Here is a 16,218-nt window from a genome sequence, read left to right as displayed (position 1 = left end):
TTGTGAAAGAAGATCAAATATTGTTTATGTATGCGACAACCGCGGCCAGGACTTTGTTGGCCCAAAAATGGAAAACCCAGGAAATACCAACGATCGACGAGTGGCAGATGAAACTGATAGACTATGCAGATCAGCAAAACTGACTTGCAAGATCCGAAACCAGGGAGAGACAAACTTCCGAAAAGACTGGAGTAAATTTGTGGACTATATGGAGAAGAACTGTAGAAGTTTAAAAACACTTGCAGGACTGAAATAAATCCTATGAATTGACTAAAGTGAGGGTAATAATAAACTGCGAGACAGGAGTAAACAAGAAAACCGTGGGAAGGGAGGGAGGGAAGTCAAAGCTCGGCAGAGCAAAATGAGATGGGTGAATTTAAGATAAATTGTATAAAAAGTGTTTAAAAAATGTACTCTGCCTAAAATGTCCTTATTGCAACAAGGGTAATTGTTCTCTTACTTTTCTTCTTTTGCAGCTGGCAAAGAAAGTGAACAACATAGAGACAAGCTGGGCTCTAGGTGCTACCTTTCACCTCCTGCAATCTCTTGGACTCTCCCATTGAGAAAACATCATCTAAAGAATATTTTATTTTCTTGAAACAAGAAAAGGCAATTCTGATGAGCATACAGCCAAACACAGACCAAAGTAGAACTGGTTACCTTTAAGACTGAGTGGTTCAAGCTGTAATAAGATGGGTCCTTCTAGGGTAGTAAGATGTGCTTCGTTGTACAATTGCTGCCTTAACTGATGCCAAAGGGCCCGAATTCTAGGTTTATAGCTTTGGAGCTGATCTTGTGCAGAGGTGAAGCACATCTTTAGCCAAGGCATTTATTCACATTTGGTACCAATGCACCCCAATATTGATCTTCCTCCATAATAATATTTTGCAGGCCTTCTTGTGCATGAAACTTAAGATTCAAATCTCAAATAGATGCTTACTTAATGGAGTTGTTTTTAAACAAAGCTGGAGTGTGTACCAACCTTTTGACATTTAACAAGTTAAGATTTTTAGGATTAGCCGATTCCTGAAGAGGGCTGCTGAAACTGGTCGAGCTTTAGGAGTGACAGTCAGTGGAAAAACTTGTTTGTCAACCCTCACATATAAATAGCTGGCTAAACATAGCAGTAAAGACTTTAGGAACACCCCAAAAACGTCTCTCCTCTTTACATCTCTAAAGCTGAGAGCAAGCAAAAGCCAGCATTTTCTGGCTACTTTAGAGGACCATGAGGAGTGCCGGGGATGGACTGACATAAATAATTTGATTCTCAGTCTAGCCTTAAAGAAACTTTTAATGCAAGGCATCCTGGTGCCTCCTTCCTGTTGCAAATGAAGGCCTCCCAAATCAACTTCCTTGGAAAATGGTATGGTTAACAGGACCCCAGCGTGGGACTACCACTAAAGCTGATGCACTACATGCTGTCACATCTTAAACATTGTGTTTGAGCAGGACATTTCAGGCTGCATAAATATGAGACTTAACATGGTAGCCACTGCACAAAGTGTTTCATCTCTGTGTTGTCCAGATATACCAGTACAGTGTAAGCACTTGCTAAAGAAACCTTGACCAAATTAGGTTAAGACATGCCAACCCAATGCCTCATTTGATAACACTTTTGGCGCACTGCCCTCTTACTGGATGTGAAAAGGTATTCTGGCATTATCTGCAGAATACAAAGTTGGGACACTTAACAGTGCATCTTACGCATGTTTGCTCTGAAGTAATTCCTATTAGCTCACTGTGACTTACTCACAAATAAGTGCATAAGATTAGCCTTTTTACTGTGTATCCTATTGCCCTGCATAAGCCTTTATTTCTACCTATTTCATTCATTATACATTAGAAAATTAATTATGATGGAAGCCTTAGTTTGGCAGGAACTATTCTGCACTATCCTCTCTTTAAGTGTCTGAACTCATTAATGCTTCTCAACTTATCTCTATAACCCTAAATTAAAGCCCAGCTTCTCTGCACCTTGCTTTCTTGTCCCATGAGGCAAGTAGTAAAGAAGATGGCAAACTACAGTGGTACCTCTGGATGCAAACGGGATCCGTTCCGGAGTCCTGTTCACAACCTGAACAGTGCGCAACCTGAAGCGCCGAATCTGTGCATGCTCGCCGCGTGATTCGGCACTTCTGCGCATGCGCGAATCGCCGAACCAGGAAGTAACCCGTTCTGGTACTTCCGGGTTCTGCACGTTCATATCCTGTGGTGTACGCAACCCACAGCAAACGTAACCAGAGGTACGACTGTAGAAGCAAGATGTTTGTTACTGGACCAGAGCAACACAGTTTGTTAAAACTCATTATGAACTTTTCCTCTGAAACCTCATTTGTAAACTCAGGCACAAGATTCTTTTTCCTTTGTATTGCTCTTCCTCTACCAAAGTTAACCTATGTTTGAAAAATTCAGGGTCTTTATTTCTTCAGGTACTACGTGTTTTGATTGATGAGTAACTTCTGCTGCTAATTAAGAGACCATTTCTATAGTCAACCAAAATTGGGCACCAGTTGAGTTTGTCGGGTAAGGCGCAAGACAGACAAGTAGTTTATTCCTCTTATGATCCCAGTGGTGGTGGTACAGAATTATATCTTGCTTCCACAAATGCCCATACCTTTCCTAGTGCAATGAGATTATTTGCAGTATAATAATCTGTACGGGGGCCTTGTTGAAAAGCACCTATGTAATTGGTGGAGGAGGAAAGAAGCACATATTTAACAGTGTACTAAATTAAGAATTTTTAAGAAGTCAGAAGTGAAAGCAGATTAAGTTTTACATAATCTTGTAGGTTGAAAGGACACTTATTTTGGTTTAGCTTAAACCTATTTTAAAAAGTTAAGCTAAACTGTTAAGCAGACTGAGCCCCTCTTAAATAAATTTCCACAGATGTAGCATTGCAAGTACAGGTTGAGTGCTGATAAGCCTTAGAATATCTTTTCAGACAAGTTCTGAAAGCAGTTAATTGTAAGACGTTAGCATAAATATCCTTGCTTATTAGTTGTGTTCACATTACTTGGTGCTGTGATGCCATTAAACTGATAATGTCTGGCCTGGTTGTTTGGCACATGACTGTGACAGAGCTCTTTGAATGTCTATTTTAGTAATTAAACAATATTTTTAACAGAATGTTCTCAGACTCCATCCTGTAACTTGAGTCTCAATCTTGCAATCCTTGGAGGTAGAAGAGAATCATTGCAGTCTTGAAAAGGGAGCTGGTAAGCAACATTCCACTTCTGTATTTCGCAGCCGCCAAGGCTGAAAGAGATGCTGACTAAGCTTGCAGCTCAGAATCTTTTGTCCGAAGCAGTAAAAAAAATCATGCATGTGATCTTCAAACTGGATACAAGTAAATTCATTCCAACAATACTGTTTTCAAGGCCAATATTTAGAGCTCCAGATCCAATACAGTGTCAGATTAGAGGTAGATCTTGACGTTCTAGAAGAAAACAATCTGCTGGTACTGCTGGAGGAAAGAAGAACTTCAGCCACAATCGGCAAACGTAAGGAAATACTGTGCTCCCCGTTTTGTTTTAATGCCATTTCAAACACAGTCTTTGTAACTGGCAAATACAGCAACCACTCAGGAACTATCATCCTAAAGTCACAAGGGTGTCACTTGTTAGCAAAAGCCATGATCTGCTCCTAAAGAAAGAAGAAAGTACATTATTCCTATTTCTGATGAAGCTCTGCCACCCTTTGCTGCTGGACAGGGCACAGAGGGGATCTAAAGCAAGATACTCTACTAAGATATAAGACAGCTCTACTCCAATGTCATCAGCTATGACATGCACAAGCTAGCTTTTGTTTGCTTTCCACCTCTTAAGTACTAATAAACTAACAGTGCAAACCTATAAATATCTACTCAGCTCTGCAGATACCTTCCCAGCTGAAAATGAGATGCTACACCAAATATCACTGTACCATAAATGCTTCCCATAGGTCAGTGCCATTTTGGATACATCCCATTGCACTTGGAAATTACAGCGTGTTCATACAAACACCTGGTGGGGCTCAAGGTAAGAGCTGGGGAATTGGTTCCCTATAAAGAAGGAACCATTCCTCCATCTTGAACCATAAGAAGAGTAAATTGTTTAATTCCAGAAATTCATTTGAATTGGTACCAGGGCAGTCTTAAGCAGGTCGGGCGCCCGGGCGCCGTGGTGCAGATCGCTCCGGCGCTCCCGCCCCGTTTCTTCCCGCGACTGGTGCGCAGCGCCCCCCTGCTGACCCGGCGCCCCGCGCCACCCAGCCTACCCCTAGAGCCAGCCCTGATTGGTACCCACCTTGGGACTACCAAACGGAGAAAGGCAAGATATAAATAAAAATCAAATATATAGGCGCTAGATGTAGTGTGCTAGTCTAAATGCTGGTGACTGAGCAACCTTGCTATAAGGAGACACATACTTAGGGAAGCTACACCCTAGCTGCAACACTCTTATTTGGGATTAAGCAAATTTCTTAATCTAAATTTCTTAATAAGAAACTTCAAAAAAAAACTTACTTTAATTGGAGGAACAGCATTAGTTGCTTGCAATCCCCAGGTCCTTAGCAGTACAAAAGGAGCTATATCTGTAGAGTACAGCCTCTTTAATAAGTCCGTTGTAGCCAAGAGAGATAGGTTGTGCTTTTGCCGCTCTCTTTCATACTGTAGTAGATGCTTTAAAGAGCCTAGAACAGAAAGATTATTCCAGAGTAAATTAACTGGTGATTCAGCTGCACCACAGGTACCCTGTTTCCCCTATTTTAAGACGTAGTCATAAAATAAGCCATAGCAGGATTTTTAAGCATTCAAGGAATATAAGCCATACCCCGAAAATAAGACATAGTGATAGGCGCAGCAGCAATGCCGGCCGCGGCAGGAGGAGGAGGAAAAAAATAAGACATCCCTTGAAAATAAGCCATAGTGTTGTTGTTTTTAAGGAAAAATAAATATAAGACGGTGTCTTGTTTTCGGAGAAACACTGTACCTATGGGCTAAATTCCATCTACAGAGTTATTCAATCAGGGCTGACTCATAATATGTTAAGAAGTTCATCCTGGGCAAGGATTATTTTTTATTTTTTGCCATATTCTGTCATATATTGGATGGGCAGCTGCACAACAGTGGTACTATTGCATCCCAGATGGTGAATTATGTTGCCTCTATAGTCAGGCATTCTGAAATTCCATGTAAATCACAGCAGGAAAACAGTAATATATTCATGACCCAAATAACACATAAGAGCCTGTTAACACCCTGGATTCCTACTAACACATCTTGAATTAGCATTTTCTAAAACAACTTTTTGTAAATGAGAATAGGTGGCATGTTGCAGCGTTGTCCTTTCCTTATTAACTCCAATCTGGTGGCATCAATTTCTTATTTTCAGAGAAATGCTTCTCCTAGTCTATAGGAGAACAAAATGGGGGGGGGGCACAAAATGTTCCTGCCACAAATACCCCAAAATGGGCAGTATCATTCCTAAAGCTAGTAGCCAGCACTTTAAACAGATTGTACATCAAGAAGTTGAATGGCAGAGACCCTAGAAGTGACATTTCGTATTTCAGGTAACTCGCAACTTATGCACATTTAACCTGTATGCCTTCAGCTTTACATGCATGGCAAAAAAATTAAAAGGGGGAGCAGGCATCCGGCAAAATAAACTTTGGCAATCCCACCCACCACTGCACCCAGTGTGCTTTGACTATCCTTGGAACGTAACCCCCGCTTAAGCTGACAGTCGCCTGTGCTATCAATTCCTTCAGTTTTAAATTCTTACCCAGGTCCTTCCCATTAAATGCTGCAGCGCTGAGAAGTTGCCTCAAGCAGGCTATGTCACCAAAGCCCATATTTACACCCTGACCTGCAAGAGGATGTACTCTGTGAGCTGCATCCCTAAAAGGAAAGGATAATGTCAGCTTATGCCAGTTACAAAGTATGGTACTCCACAAGAACCCTGCCAAGTAGTTTCTTTTTTGTCCCTCACTAGAACCTTAAACAAACACCCCACTTGATACCTGCTGACTTCTCCCACAATTTGTATTCATCCCTGTTAACATTCTAGTGTCTAGGGGCATGGGTTAAACTAACTAGACTTGTGTTTTCTCCAGACACAATCCACCAATCCCTCCAAAATTAATGTTATACCCTCAAGAATCTCAGTCTCTGGCACTAAAAACAGCATACTCCCATCAGTTAAGAACTCTTCCCAGACCAAATCTCCTCAATGTGAAATTACCCAATAAGGGCCACGCGGTGTTGGACATATTCTGTTGCATGCCCCAGTCCAAGAGGGAACACAGCTCGGCTCTTTGGATCCACTTTTGCAACACTTGGGGGCAGCTGACGGGCTGCAGTCCCCGATGGCATCAGGAGAGAGACAGCAGATCGGAACATGGATCCAGCAGTATCAATGAAGTCAGAGTGATTTGCGTTGCTCCACTGAATAACGATAGATTTATTTATACAACACCCTAATATTACCAATAGATTACAAGAGTATGAGACTCTACTAAGTTTTAGGAAATCCTTATCTTAGAATAAAACAGTTTCTTTCTTAATAACCTGCCTGCAAAATATCTTGCATATAGGACTCACAAGAAACCTATGGTGGGGTCCACAACCACCAGGGCCTCGGTTTTTGCAAATCAACTCCATGTGTTTCATGCACAAAATAAAAGCAAGACAACACAGAATTTGCATTTCAGGTGGGAGGAATGTTCCACTATCTATCTAACCTTCAAAGAGGGAGGTAGTGGCATGAGGAGGTATTCCAGCAAAGGGTACCCTCATGTACGCCATAGCTTCTCATATTACCACTCTGCTATGGTAGCTTCTATGTTGCCAATGTAATACAGTACAAGATTACCAATGACCACGCATGATATTTCAAAGATGAAGTATAGAATATGTAAACAATCACCACATATGATGCAATATAAAGTGGAAAGATTGACATCTGTATTACTGAAGACTATGACAGAACTTCAAAAACCTGTTCAGCACTTCACTTTCAATTTCAGTAACAAAAACCACGCACCTGTATGGGATATCTAAGGGTGAACAAATTTAGTTACTATTTTCAGTGTCCCCTCACACTGCATAAATGACTACATTTGGCAGTGTGCCAAAAGATGTGAGCTGAACTGTTACACAAAATGAAAATTGTTTTCACAAGGACTGGTTGTTAAGGGGGGGGAAACCAACTATTTGTTCACAAAGAAAGAAAGAAAGAAAGAAAGAAAGAAAGAAAGAAAGAAAGAAAGAAAGAAAGAAAGAAAGAAAGAAAGAAAGAAGGATCTATTCCATCTCCAACTGATGCTAGAAATATATTCCCTCTGCACAGGAATTACCATAAACACACAACTTATTAGAAATAAAGGGTGACATTCAAATTTTACACAGGACACACCCACTGAAATTAATGAACTTAGCTAAATTAAGTCCATTTCCATGGGTCTATCCTAACCAAAACATAATTGAATACCACCCCAACTTATTTTTCAATTGATTCTCATGACTCTTGTTAGAACATAAATAAAAAGGGGAAGATACTCACAAAAGCAGAATTGATAGAATCCACAAAACTTTCCTCATCCATTCTCTGAAGTTGGGATGCATGCTCATGTGATGTGGACCAAACCAAAGAGCTGACAGTGTCGGAGAGCTGACCCAGCATTAAAAACACAACATATCCAATCATTATGTCTTATTATTACTATTATTATTATTTTATACCCTGCCCATCTGGCTGGGTTTCCCCAGCCACTCTGGGCAGCTTCCAACAGAAGTATTAAAATACAATAATCTATTAAACATTAAAAGCTTCCCTGAACAGAGTTGCCTTCAGATGTCCTCTAAAGGTGTGGTAGTTGTTTTTCTCTTTGACATCTGGTGGGAGGGCGTTCCACAGGGCGGGTGCTACTACCGAGAAGGCCCTCTGCCTGGTTCCCTGTAACTTGGCTTCTTGCAGTGAAGGAACCCCCAGAAGGCCTTCGGCACTGGATATAATAACCACCAACATGGTTTGCTATTATATAACCTTTTGATCACCTAAAGGAGGTGTGGGAAACCTTTGTCCTTGTTCACATGACCCGCTAAGCCAAACCTTGACTTACTGAGACTGCACACAGAGGAGCTCATATCCACGTTGCTCCTCCCTGGTCATCTTTGCTGCTGTGCCAAGCCAGGTTTGGCTTAGCGGGTCATCAGAATCGACTTTCTCCTCCCTATCTCCTCCCTTAGCTGTAACATAGCCGACATTTGGCCCTTGTAAACAGCGTCCGGGTGGAAATCGCTGAAGTGTCCGGGAAAATCCAGACATAAAAAATAACTCCCCCCCACCCTAAACAAGTGCAAGGAGTTCATAACTTTAAGAGGAGGATAAACACATTAATGAAGATAAAACAACATACAGTAAAAAAATAAAAATAAAACTAGCGCTTAAACAAAGAAAGGCAAAAGGAAGACAAATATAAAAAATGGCCAAGTCAAGTGTTACTAAGTTATTTACCGGGAGGAGAGCAATTGGTCCTGATGGAAGGAATCTCTGCCATGCTACGTTGTTATCTGTTGCCTGCGGCAAATGAAAACCAGAAGACAGATTCATATTATCAAGTTTCCATCACCTGTTTTGACTGTTCAGAAGATACAGCCCAAATGACCAATTTTCTAGGATCTGACCTCAGATAAGTGAAGGGTAGCAACTACAGCTGACTGTCCATATTGATACTGAATATTTTGAATACCAGCTGCCTTCCGGACTATAGAGTTCTGCCCATCTGCACCAATCTGTGGACAAGAGAGATTAAAAGAACCAATTAACAGTTTTAACAAAAATGAATTCCTTCAAGTCTCATTGTGAATAATCAGCCACTAACTAGTTATAGCAACCCATATATTTCCTCTGCACTTCAATATATAGCTTATTTATGTATAAAAATTGCTTTTTCCTATACGCAGAATGTCATCATATTTAATTACTTCCTAGTAAGCATGTTTAGAACCTCAATGTTAATCCAAGTACAGTGGTACCTCGGTTTAAGTACACAATTGGTTCCGGAAGTCTGTACTTAACCTGAAGCGTACTTAACCTGAAGCAAACTTTCCCATTGAAAGTAATGGAAAGTGGATTAATCCGTTCCAGACGGTCCGCGGAGTACTTAAACTGAAGCGTACTTAACCTGAAGTGAACTTTCCCATTGAAAGTAATGGAAAGTGGATTAATCCATTCCAGATAGGTCCGCAGAGCACTCAACCTGAAGCATACTTAAACCGATGTATGAGTGTAATTGGTTCTGGAAGTCCGTACTTAACCTGAAGCAAACTTTCCCATTGAAAGTAATGGGAAGTGGATTAATCCATTCCAAACGGGTCCGCAGAGTACTTAAACTGAAAGTACTCAAACCGAGGCGTACTTAAACCGAGGTATGACTGTATAACCACACTGAACATGTTTTACTACTAACCATTATAACCCTTCCTGCTGATTGAGTATCACCACAAGAGATTACAACCATATCTAATGGAAGAACCTAGGAAGAGATCGTGCCTGACTAAACAGAAGATGAAGGCTTACTTACCAACAGTTTGGTCTGTAGCCTGCGTCCATTTGCTAAATCAATTTGGATCCAAGGGCTTGAGTCAGAGGTTTCATAAGGAAGGGGCAAGGAGTAGCCAACTGCTCGGCTCTTGTAAAGAACTTCAACGTGGTCTGATGGGGGCACAATATATTGATGTCACCAAATGAGTGAAGCAAAGAAGCAAAAAACCAAAACTACTCAGGCAGAACAGCTCACTAATTTGTCGAATTCCTATTTTTAAGTATTTCTTTGGCTGTTGGGTTAGGTATCCCACAGTTTCTAAGCTACTGGCAGAGACACTGTACCATACTGAAAAGGACTAAATTTCAAGAAAGCATAATCATTATTTATTTAATATCTATACTTCTAAAGTTGATTGCTATAACCCCAAGTTCTATGGTGGGCATAAATGTATCCAATTCTCACATGCCTCCACTCAACCCAAATCACTGAGCGTTTCATGTAAACCAAGATTGGAGAAAGTAGCTACTACCTGACCTGAAACTGCATCCAGTTGTTTGGTTACAGCAGACATGATAACATCATTCTCCACAATATAACCCATATCTTCCAAGTTATCTTTATCAAAGATTATCATGGCCTCAGAACAAGCATCCCACACCTGTAGAGAAGAGGAACAGTATTAATCACAGCAAACAGGATACAAGACCCAAACACAGACATTTTCTCCTTTATCATGATGTACAAAATGCAGTGGTAACTTCTGATAAATGGGGAATCAAGACATACAATGGCATTAATATGAAAAAGAAAGGAAATACAAAAATGATAAACTTCTTCTCCAAATGGTCCACTACTTATTATTTATATGCCAGTCTTAAGAACTCAAAGCTCTTCACTTATATTATTTTTATTTAACAATATTTTTATACCGCTTGTGAAACCTCTTAGAAGCTTACGTGAAACATTAAAATTATCAACAAATACAGTTAAACACCAAAACATTCAAAAATAATAAAAATCAACAGAAAAAAAGATTAAAAGATGTCAACATCTACATGTCTGGATAGGCTTGTGTAAACAAAAATGTTTTAAGCAGGCACCAAAAACAGCAAAGGCACCTGCCTGGTGTCAATAAGCAGAGAATTCCAAACGTAGATGCCCCAAAACATGAGTTCAGTTATATGTACACCTCCCACCTAATGGTTTCTGAGGACACTGAGCAAGTGGCAAGGATATGGTACACTTCCTGGAGGCTAAGTTCAGGTAATTAACATATAACTAGTTAACCTTAATCGACTTAACATGCACATGGAAGGAGCAGCAGAGGGTGCATGACTGAGTTATCCTCTTTTCACACTTTTGCAGCCTGTGCAAAGGGGGAACCCACCAGGAAATACTAATGTTCCTGTTGAGAGTATAGTTTACGCATCTCCATGCAAAGAATATATATACCCTTTACACAAGACTCTAGAAACAAAATAATTGTCCTTGCTTGCATGGACTTCAGAATTACATTACCACCCACAGACACAGTATATATGTTGCAGTACCTGCATCCGCCGAAATGGCTTGATTCTCATACTGCAAATATGATCCCAAGCACCAAAGCCTAGAAAAGAAAGAGAACGTTATAGAAATAATTCTGACACTCTGCAAACTTTTAATGGGGAACCCTCAGGACCAATTCAAATTCCCTCACTATTTCCATCTGGTTTCTTTCTACTCTCCCTCATTTGCTTGTGGTTTGACTGTGGCCCAGTTGTTGAGTTGGGAGGTGGTGTGTTGCAAGAAACAAAAGCAGTGAATTCCCCAAGGATGTTGAAAGCAAGGAGACTGTTATAGAAGCTGCAGGGCAAACCTTAGAGTAGCAATGAGTAACCTGTGTTCCTCCAAATACTGGGACTGCAGCTCTCCTCAACCAGCATGGCCAGGGATTAGGGGAGTTGCAATCCAGGAGCATCTCAAGGGCCAAAGGTTCCCCATCCCTGCCACAGATCTACTGCATTTTTTCTGTACCAAAGTTAAAGCCAAACAAAGCCCAAAGCAGGCATGGGCGTGAGCACCTTATGAAGCTTTAGAACTCCTTGCCACAGATATTTGGTTGGCACCTCCCTCCAGCAAACAACCGTTTCAGCAGAAACTTGATTCTGTTTTGGTCTGTTTTGGTCTTCTCAAGCTTTATTATATTTGCCATTTTATTGTTGTATTATATATTGCAATTTTTAGTTTTGTGATGTTTTACTTACTGGAACTTGTTTTGTTGTGGCTTGTTGTTGTTGTTTAGTCGTTTAGTCGTGTCCGACTCTTCGTGACCCCATGGACCATAGCACGCCAGGCACTCCTGTCTTGCACTGCCTCCCGCAGTTTGGTCAAACTCATGTTCGTAGCTTCGAGAACACTGTCCAACCATCTTGTCCTCTGTCGTCCCCTTCTCCTAGTGCCCTCAATCTTTCCCAACATCAGGGTCTTTTCCAAGGATTCTTCTCTTCTCATGAGGTGGCCAAAGTATTGGAGCCTCAGCTTCACGATGTGTCCTTCCAGGGAGCACTCAGGGCTGATTTCCTTAAGAATGGATAGGTTTGATCTTCTAGCAGTCCATGGGACTCTCAAGAGTCTCCTCCAGCACCATAATTCAAAAGCATCAATTCTTCGGCGATCAGCCTTCTTTATGGTCCAGCTCTCACTTCCATACATCACTACTGGGAAAACCATAGCTTTAACTATACGGACCTTTGTCGGCAAGGTGATGTCTCTGCTTTTTAAGATGCTGTCTAGGTTTGTCATTGCTTTTCTCCCAAGAAGCAGGCGTCTTTTAATTTCGTGACTGCTGTCACCATCTGCAGTGATCAAGGAGCCCAAGAAAGTAAAATCTCTCACTGCCTCCATTTCTTCCCCTTCTATTTGCCAGGAGTTGATGGGACCAGTGGCCATGATCTTGGTTTTTTTGATGTTGAGCTTCAGACCATATTTTGCGCTCTCCTCTTTCACCCTCATTAAAATGTTCTTTAATTCCTCCTCGCTTTCTGCCATCAAGGTTGTGTCATCTGCATATCTGAGGTTGTTGATATTTCTTCCGGCAATCTTAATTCCGGCTTGGGATTCATCTAGTCCAGCCTTTCGCATGATGAATTCTGCATATAAGTTAAATAAGCAGGGAGACAATATACCAGTGTTTCTCAACCAGTGTGCCTCCAGATGTTTTGGGACTACAACTCCCATCATTCCTGACCACTGGTCTTGCTAGCTAGGGATGATGGGAGTTGTAGTCCCAAAACATCTGGAGGCACACTGGTTGAGAAACACTGCAATATACAACCTTGTCGTACTCCTTTCCCAATTTTGAACCAATCAGTTGTTCCATATCCAGTTCTAACTGTAGCTTCTTGTCCCACATAGAGATTTCTCAGGAGACAGATGAGGTGATCAGGCACTCCCATTTCTTTAAGAACTTGCCATAGTTTGCTGTGGTTGACACAGTCAAAGGCTTTTGCATAGTCAATGAAGCAGAAGTAGACTTTTTCTGGAACTCTCTAGCTTTCTCCATAATCCAGGACATGTTTGCTATTTGGTCTCTGGTTCCTCTGCCCTTTCGAAATCCAGCTTGCACTTCTGGGAGTTCTCGGTCCACATACTGCCTAAGCCTGCCTTGTAGAATTTTAAGCATAACCTTGCTAGCATGTGAAATGAGCGCAATTGTGCGGTAGCTGGAGCATTCTTTGGCACTGCCCTTCTTTGGAATTGGGATGTAGACTGATCTTCTCCAATCCTCTGGCCATTGCTGAGTTTTCCAAACTTGCTGGCATATTGGGTGTAGCACCTTAACAGCATCATCTTTTAAAATTTTAAATAGTTCAGCTGGAATATCATCACTTCCACTGGCCTTGTTATTAGCAATGCTTTCTAAGGCCCATTTGACTTCACTCTCCAAGATGTCTGGCTCAAGGTCAGCAACCACACTACCTGGGGTGTACGAGACCTCCATATCTTTCTGGTATAATTCCTCTGTGTATTCTTGCCACCTCTTCTTGATGTCTTCTGCTTCTGTTAGGTCCTTACCACTTTTGTCCTTGATTATGGTAATCTTTGTACGAAATGTTCCTTTCATATCTCCAATTTTCTTGACCAGATCTCTGGTTTTCCCCATTCTATTGTTTTCCTCTATTTCTTTGCATTGCTCATTTAAGAAGACCCTCTTGTCTCTCCTTGCTGTTTTTTGGAAATCTGCATTCAGTTTCCTGTATCTTTCCCTATCTCCCTTGCATTTTGCTTGCCTCCTCTCCTCCGCTATTTGTAAGGCCTCGTTGGACAGCCATTTTGCTTTCTTGCATTTCCTTTTCCTTGGGATGGTTTTCATTGCTGCCTCCTGTTGTGGCTTATTAACTGCTTTAGGAGAGGGTCTCATATTTGGGACAAAATGTATAATGTATATAATTTAAAAATAAATATATCATCAATTTTCTTTGGCTTAGTTGTCTGTATAAACTATTTTAGGGAGATAAATAAGAAAAAGCACCTGTCGTTTCACAGATGAGCAGATTTGCAGTTACGAAGAGGAAAGTTCTAAGACGTTTGCCAGAAACCAACCAAAAGAATGGTGCACCGCTTAATTATACTCAACAATTTCTAAGAAAATCCCCCCAATGCACAGAGCCAAGCAATCTCAAACAGAAACAGTGACATAATTTGGATATGTTCCAATAAGCAACTACCTAGGGAATCATAACACAAAGAAAATCCTGCTAGATCAGACCAAACACTCAGTTTGTTCACAATTCTGTTCACACAGTGGCCACAAGGACATGTGCGCATAATAGTATTCTCTTGTTTATGTTTTTTCAGCAACTGGTATTCAGACTCATATAGCCTGATATTGATGGTAATACATGACTAAGGTAAAGGTAAAGGACCCCTGGACAGTTAGGTCCAATCAAATAGATATTGATAGCCTTAACGTCCATGAATTTGTCTAATTCCCTTTTACAGTTGCCCAGCTTTCAAGCTGCCCTTTTAAAGCAGCCATCACTACATCATGTAGTAAGAAACTCCAGAATTTCACATCAACAGTCTATTTTATTAGATGCTAGCAACAACACGTGTGAACCTGAAAGTTAATTTCAACAAGTGACCATTACAGGTACATTCTACTCTAGGTGATCCAAGCCAGTTCTACAATGTATGGGGTTTATTCTCCCCATCTATCCTAAGCCAGTATCCTATGTGGCACACAAGGTTTTATAGACTCACATCTGTAATTTCATATTTCAACATCAAAACACCATGCACGCATAGTTGGCAACCAGATAACAGGTGAATGCTATACTTACTACTGAGAAGTGTGGCTGAACCAGGGGTGATAGCACTGACTCTATTACTGTAACTCTTGGGCAACTGGTTAGACACTTTCTTTGGACGGGCTTCAAGTAGCAGAATTTTCTTATCAGACAGATGAACATCATGCCCTTATTAAAAGAAAAAGGCAGATGTTTAATAACATTTTAACAAAGATTAATCAATAATTTAACATTCTGCAACAGGAGTTTACAAGAGATCTATTTTACATCTTCCCCTGAACATGCAGAATTGTTTAGCATTCTTTAACTCCAAAAAGTGAAAGCTAACAGTTCAAGCTTTCTCTTTTAGAGCCTAAATAAACTGTTGATTTAAAAAATAGCTGCTAAAAGTTTTTGAGATGATTTGAATCTTGTGGCAGTTTAAAAACAAAAAAATATACATTATAGTATAGATTTTTGTGGACTACAGTCCACTTCATCCAATACATGATGTGTTATCCCGAGTTTCTGATATCTAAACACATGGTTGCAACGGAGGGGGGGGGAGAGTTGCAAGCAGTGAAGTCAAAGGAAAATTAAATGCACAAACATGTCAGTGTACATGTGAGTAAATATTCACAAAAACAACTCAGGGCAGCACTTGAAATGGACTGTGATGAAATGGACGCTAGTTCTTTCAAGCTTAAGCCACAATCAAAGTGTCAGCTTTCAGGGTGCCACAAAACTCCTTGTTGTTTTTACTGAATAAGCTAACAACTCCACGTGATCAGGAGAATACAAGTTAATGCATTCTTCAATATTTGGACCCAGCCAGAGTATTCCATACACCAATAACCTTGGAATATTGTTACAGTGAAGCACTTTAAAGAGCTGTTCCTCCAGTCTTTTCAGATGCTGCCACTGGCACGCACTGAATGTTGGCGAAATACGTGATTGGTATGAAACTCCTCAACACGACCGACATGAGATTTCAGTCCATATCGCGAAGATTCACCGCTAAAATGCTGCATTTGAAGAAAACAATAACAATGTACATACATCAGCACAGCTGTAAATACTGTAGCCCACAACGCATTTATTGCCTAAATTGAGTCGACGAAGACAGGAATTTGCAGGGATTAAAATTACGAATATGACCTGTGCAAGGAAGGTCTCTAGCCTGGTGATATCCCTCCTACCCAGTGCAGCAGCCATGGCGGTCCCGACCATGCCGCCACCCGATACCACCACGTCGTACACCGCCGTCGAGTCACTGGGTCTCACCGAGCCTCGCCGCACGAGGGAACGGGCAAGGCCGCTCCGGAGACACAGACCCTTCCCGAAAAGGGGCCCAACGCCCCGGCACGGTGACAGACCCACTACGGCCGCCATCTTTGGGGGAAGTGACGCTCACGTCACTCTC

General features: G+C 41.1%; 2 protein-coding genes across 5 annotated transcripts in view; one reads left to right on the top strand and one right to left on the bottom strand.

Annotated features, from left to right (window-relative positions):
* The window catches only part of ENTPD5 (ectonucleoside triphosphate diphosphohydrolase 5), a 23,106-nt gene extending 19,980 nt beyond the window's left edge, over nucleotides 1-3,126 (top strand). For all 3 annotated transcript variants that reach the window (XM_035108748.3, XM_035108738.3, XM_088672132.1), the window contains exon 14: nucleotides 477-3,126. In XM_035108748.3, coding sequence (XP_034964639.1) covers nucleotides 477-563 — 87 coding nt within the window. In that variant the 3' untranslated portion in view covers nucleotides 564-3,126. The remainder of the gene's footprint in view (nucleotides 1-476) is intronic.
* On the bottom strand, nucleotides 560-16,218 carry COQ6 (coenzyme Q6, monooxygenase). 2 transcript variants are annotated; one of them, XM_035108723.3, is made up of 12 exons: nucleotides 15,995-16,218; nucleotides 14,850-14,984; nucleotides 11,076-11,134; nucleotides 10,060-10,183; nucleotides 9,562-9,692; nucleotides 8,663-8,770; nucleotides 8,493-8,555; nucleotides 7,539-7,646; nucleotides 6,219-6,421; nucleotides 5,760-5,875; nucleotides 4,502-4,668; nucleotides 560-3,642 (listed from the first exon to the last, which is right to left on the bottom strand). In XM_035108723.3, exons 1-12 carry the CDS (start codon nucleotides 16,185-16,187, stop codon nucleotides 3,613-3,615), a joined length of 1,437 nt encoding a protein of 478 aa, XP_034964614.1. In that variant the 5' UTR covers nucleotides 16,188-16,218; the 3' UTR covers nucleotides 560-3,612. The 2 variants fall into 2 exon arrangements, with proteins under 2 accessions (XP_034964614.1, XP_088528227.1); XM_088672101.1 differs by having other exon boundaries at nucleotides 16,080-16,218.

The sequence above is a fragment of the Zootoca vivipara genome, chromosome 1 (assembly GCF_965207765.1).
Source record: "Zootoca vivipara chromosome 1, rZooViv2.hap1.1, whole genome shotgun sequence".
Lineage (NCBI taxonomy): Eukaryota > Metazoa > Chordata > Lepidosauria > Squamata > Lacertidae > Zootoca > Zootoca vivipara.
This window is presented reverse-complemented; position numbering and strand designations above follow the sequence as displayed.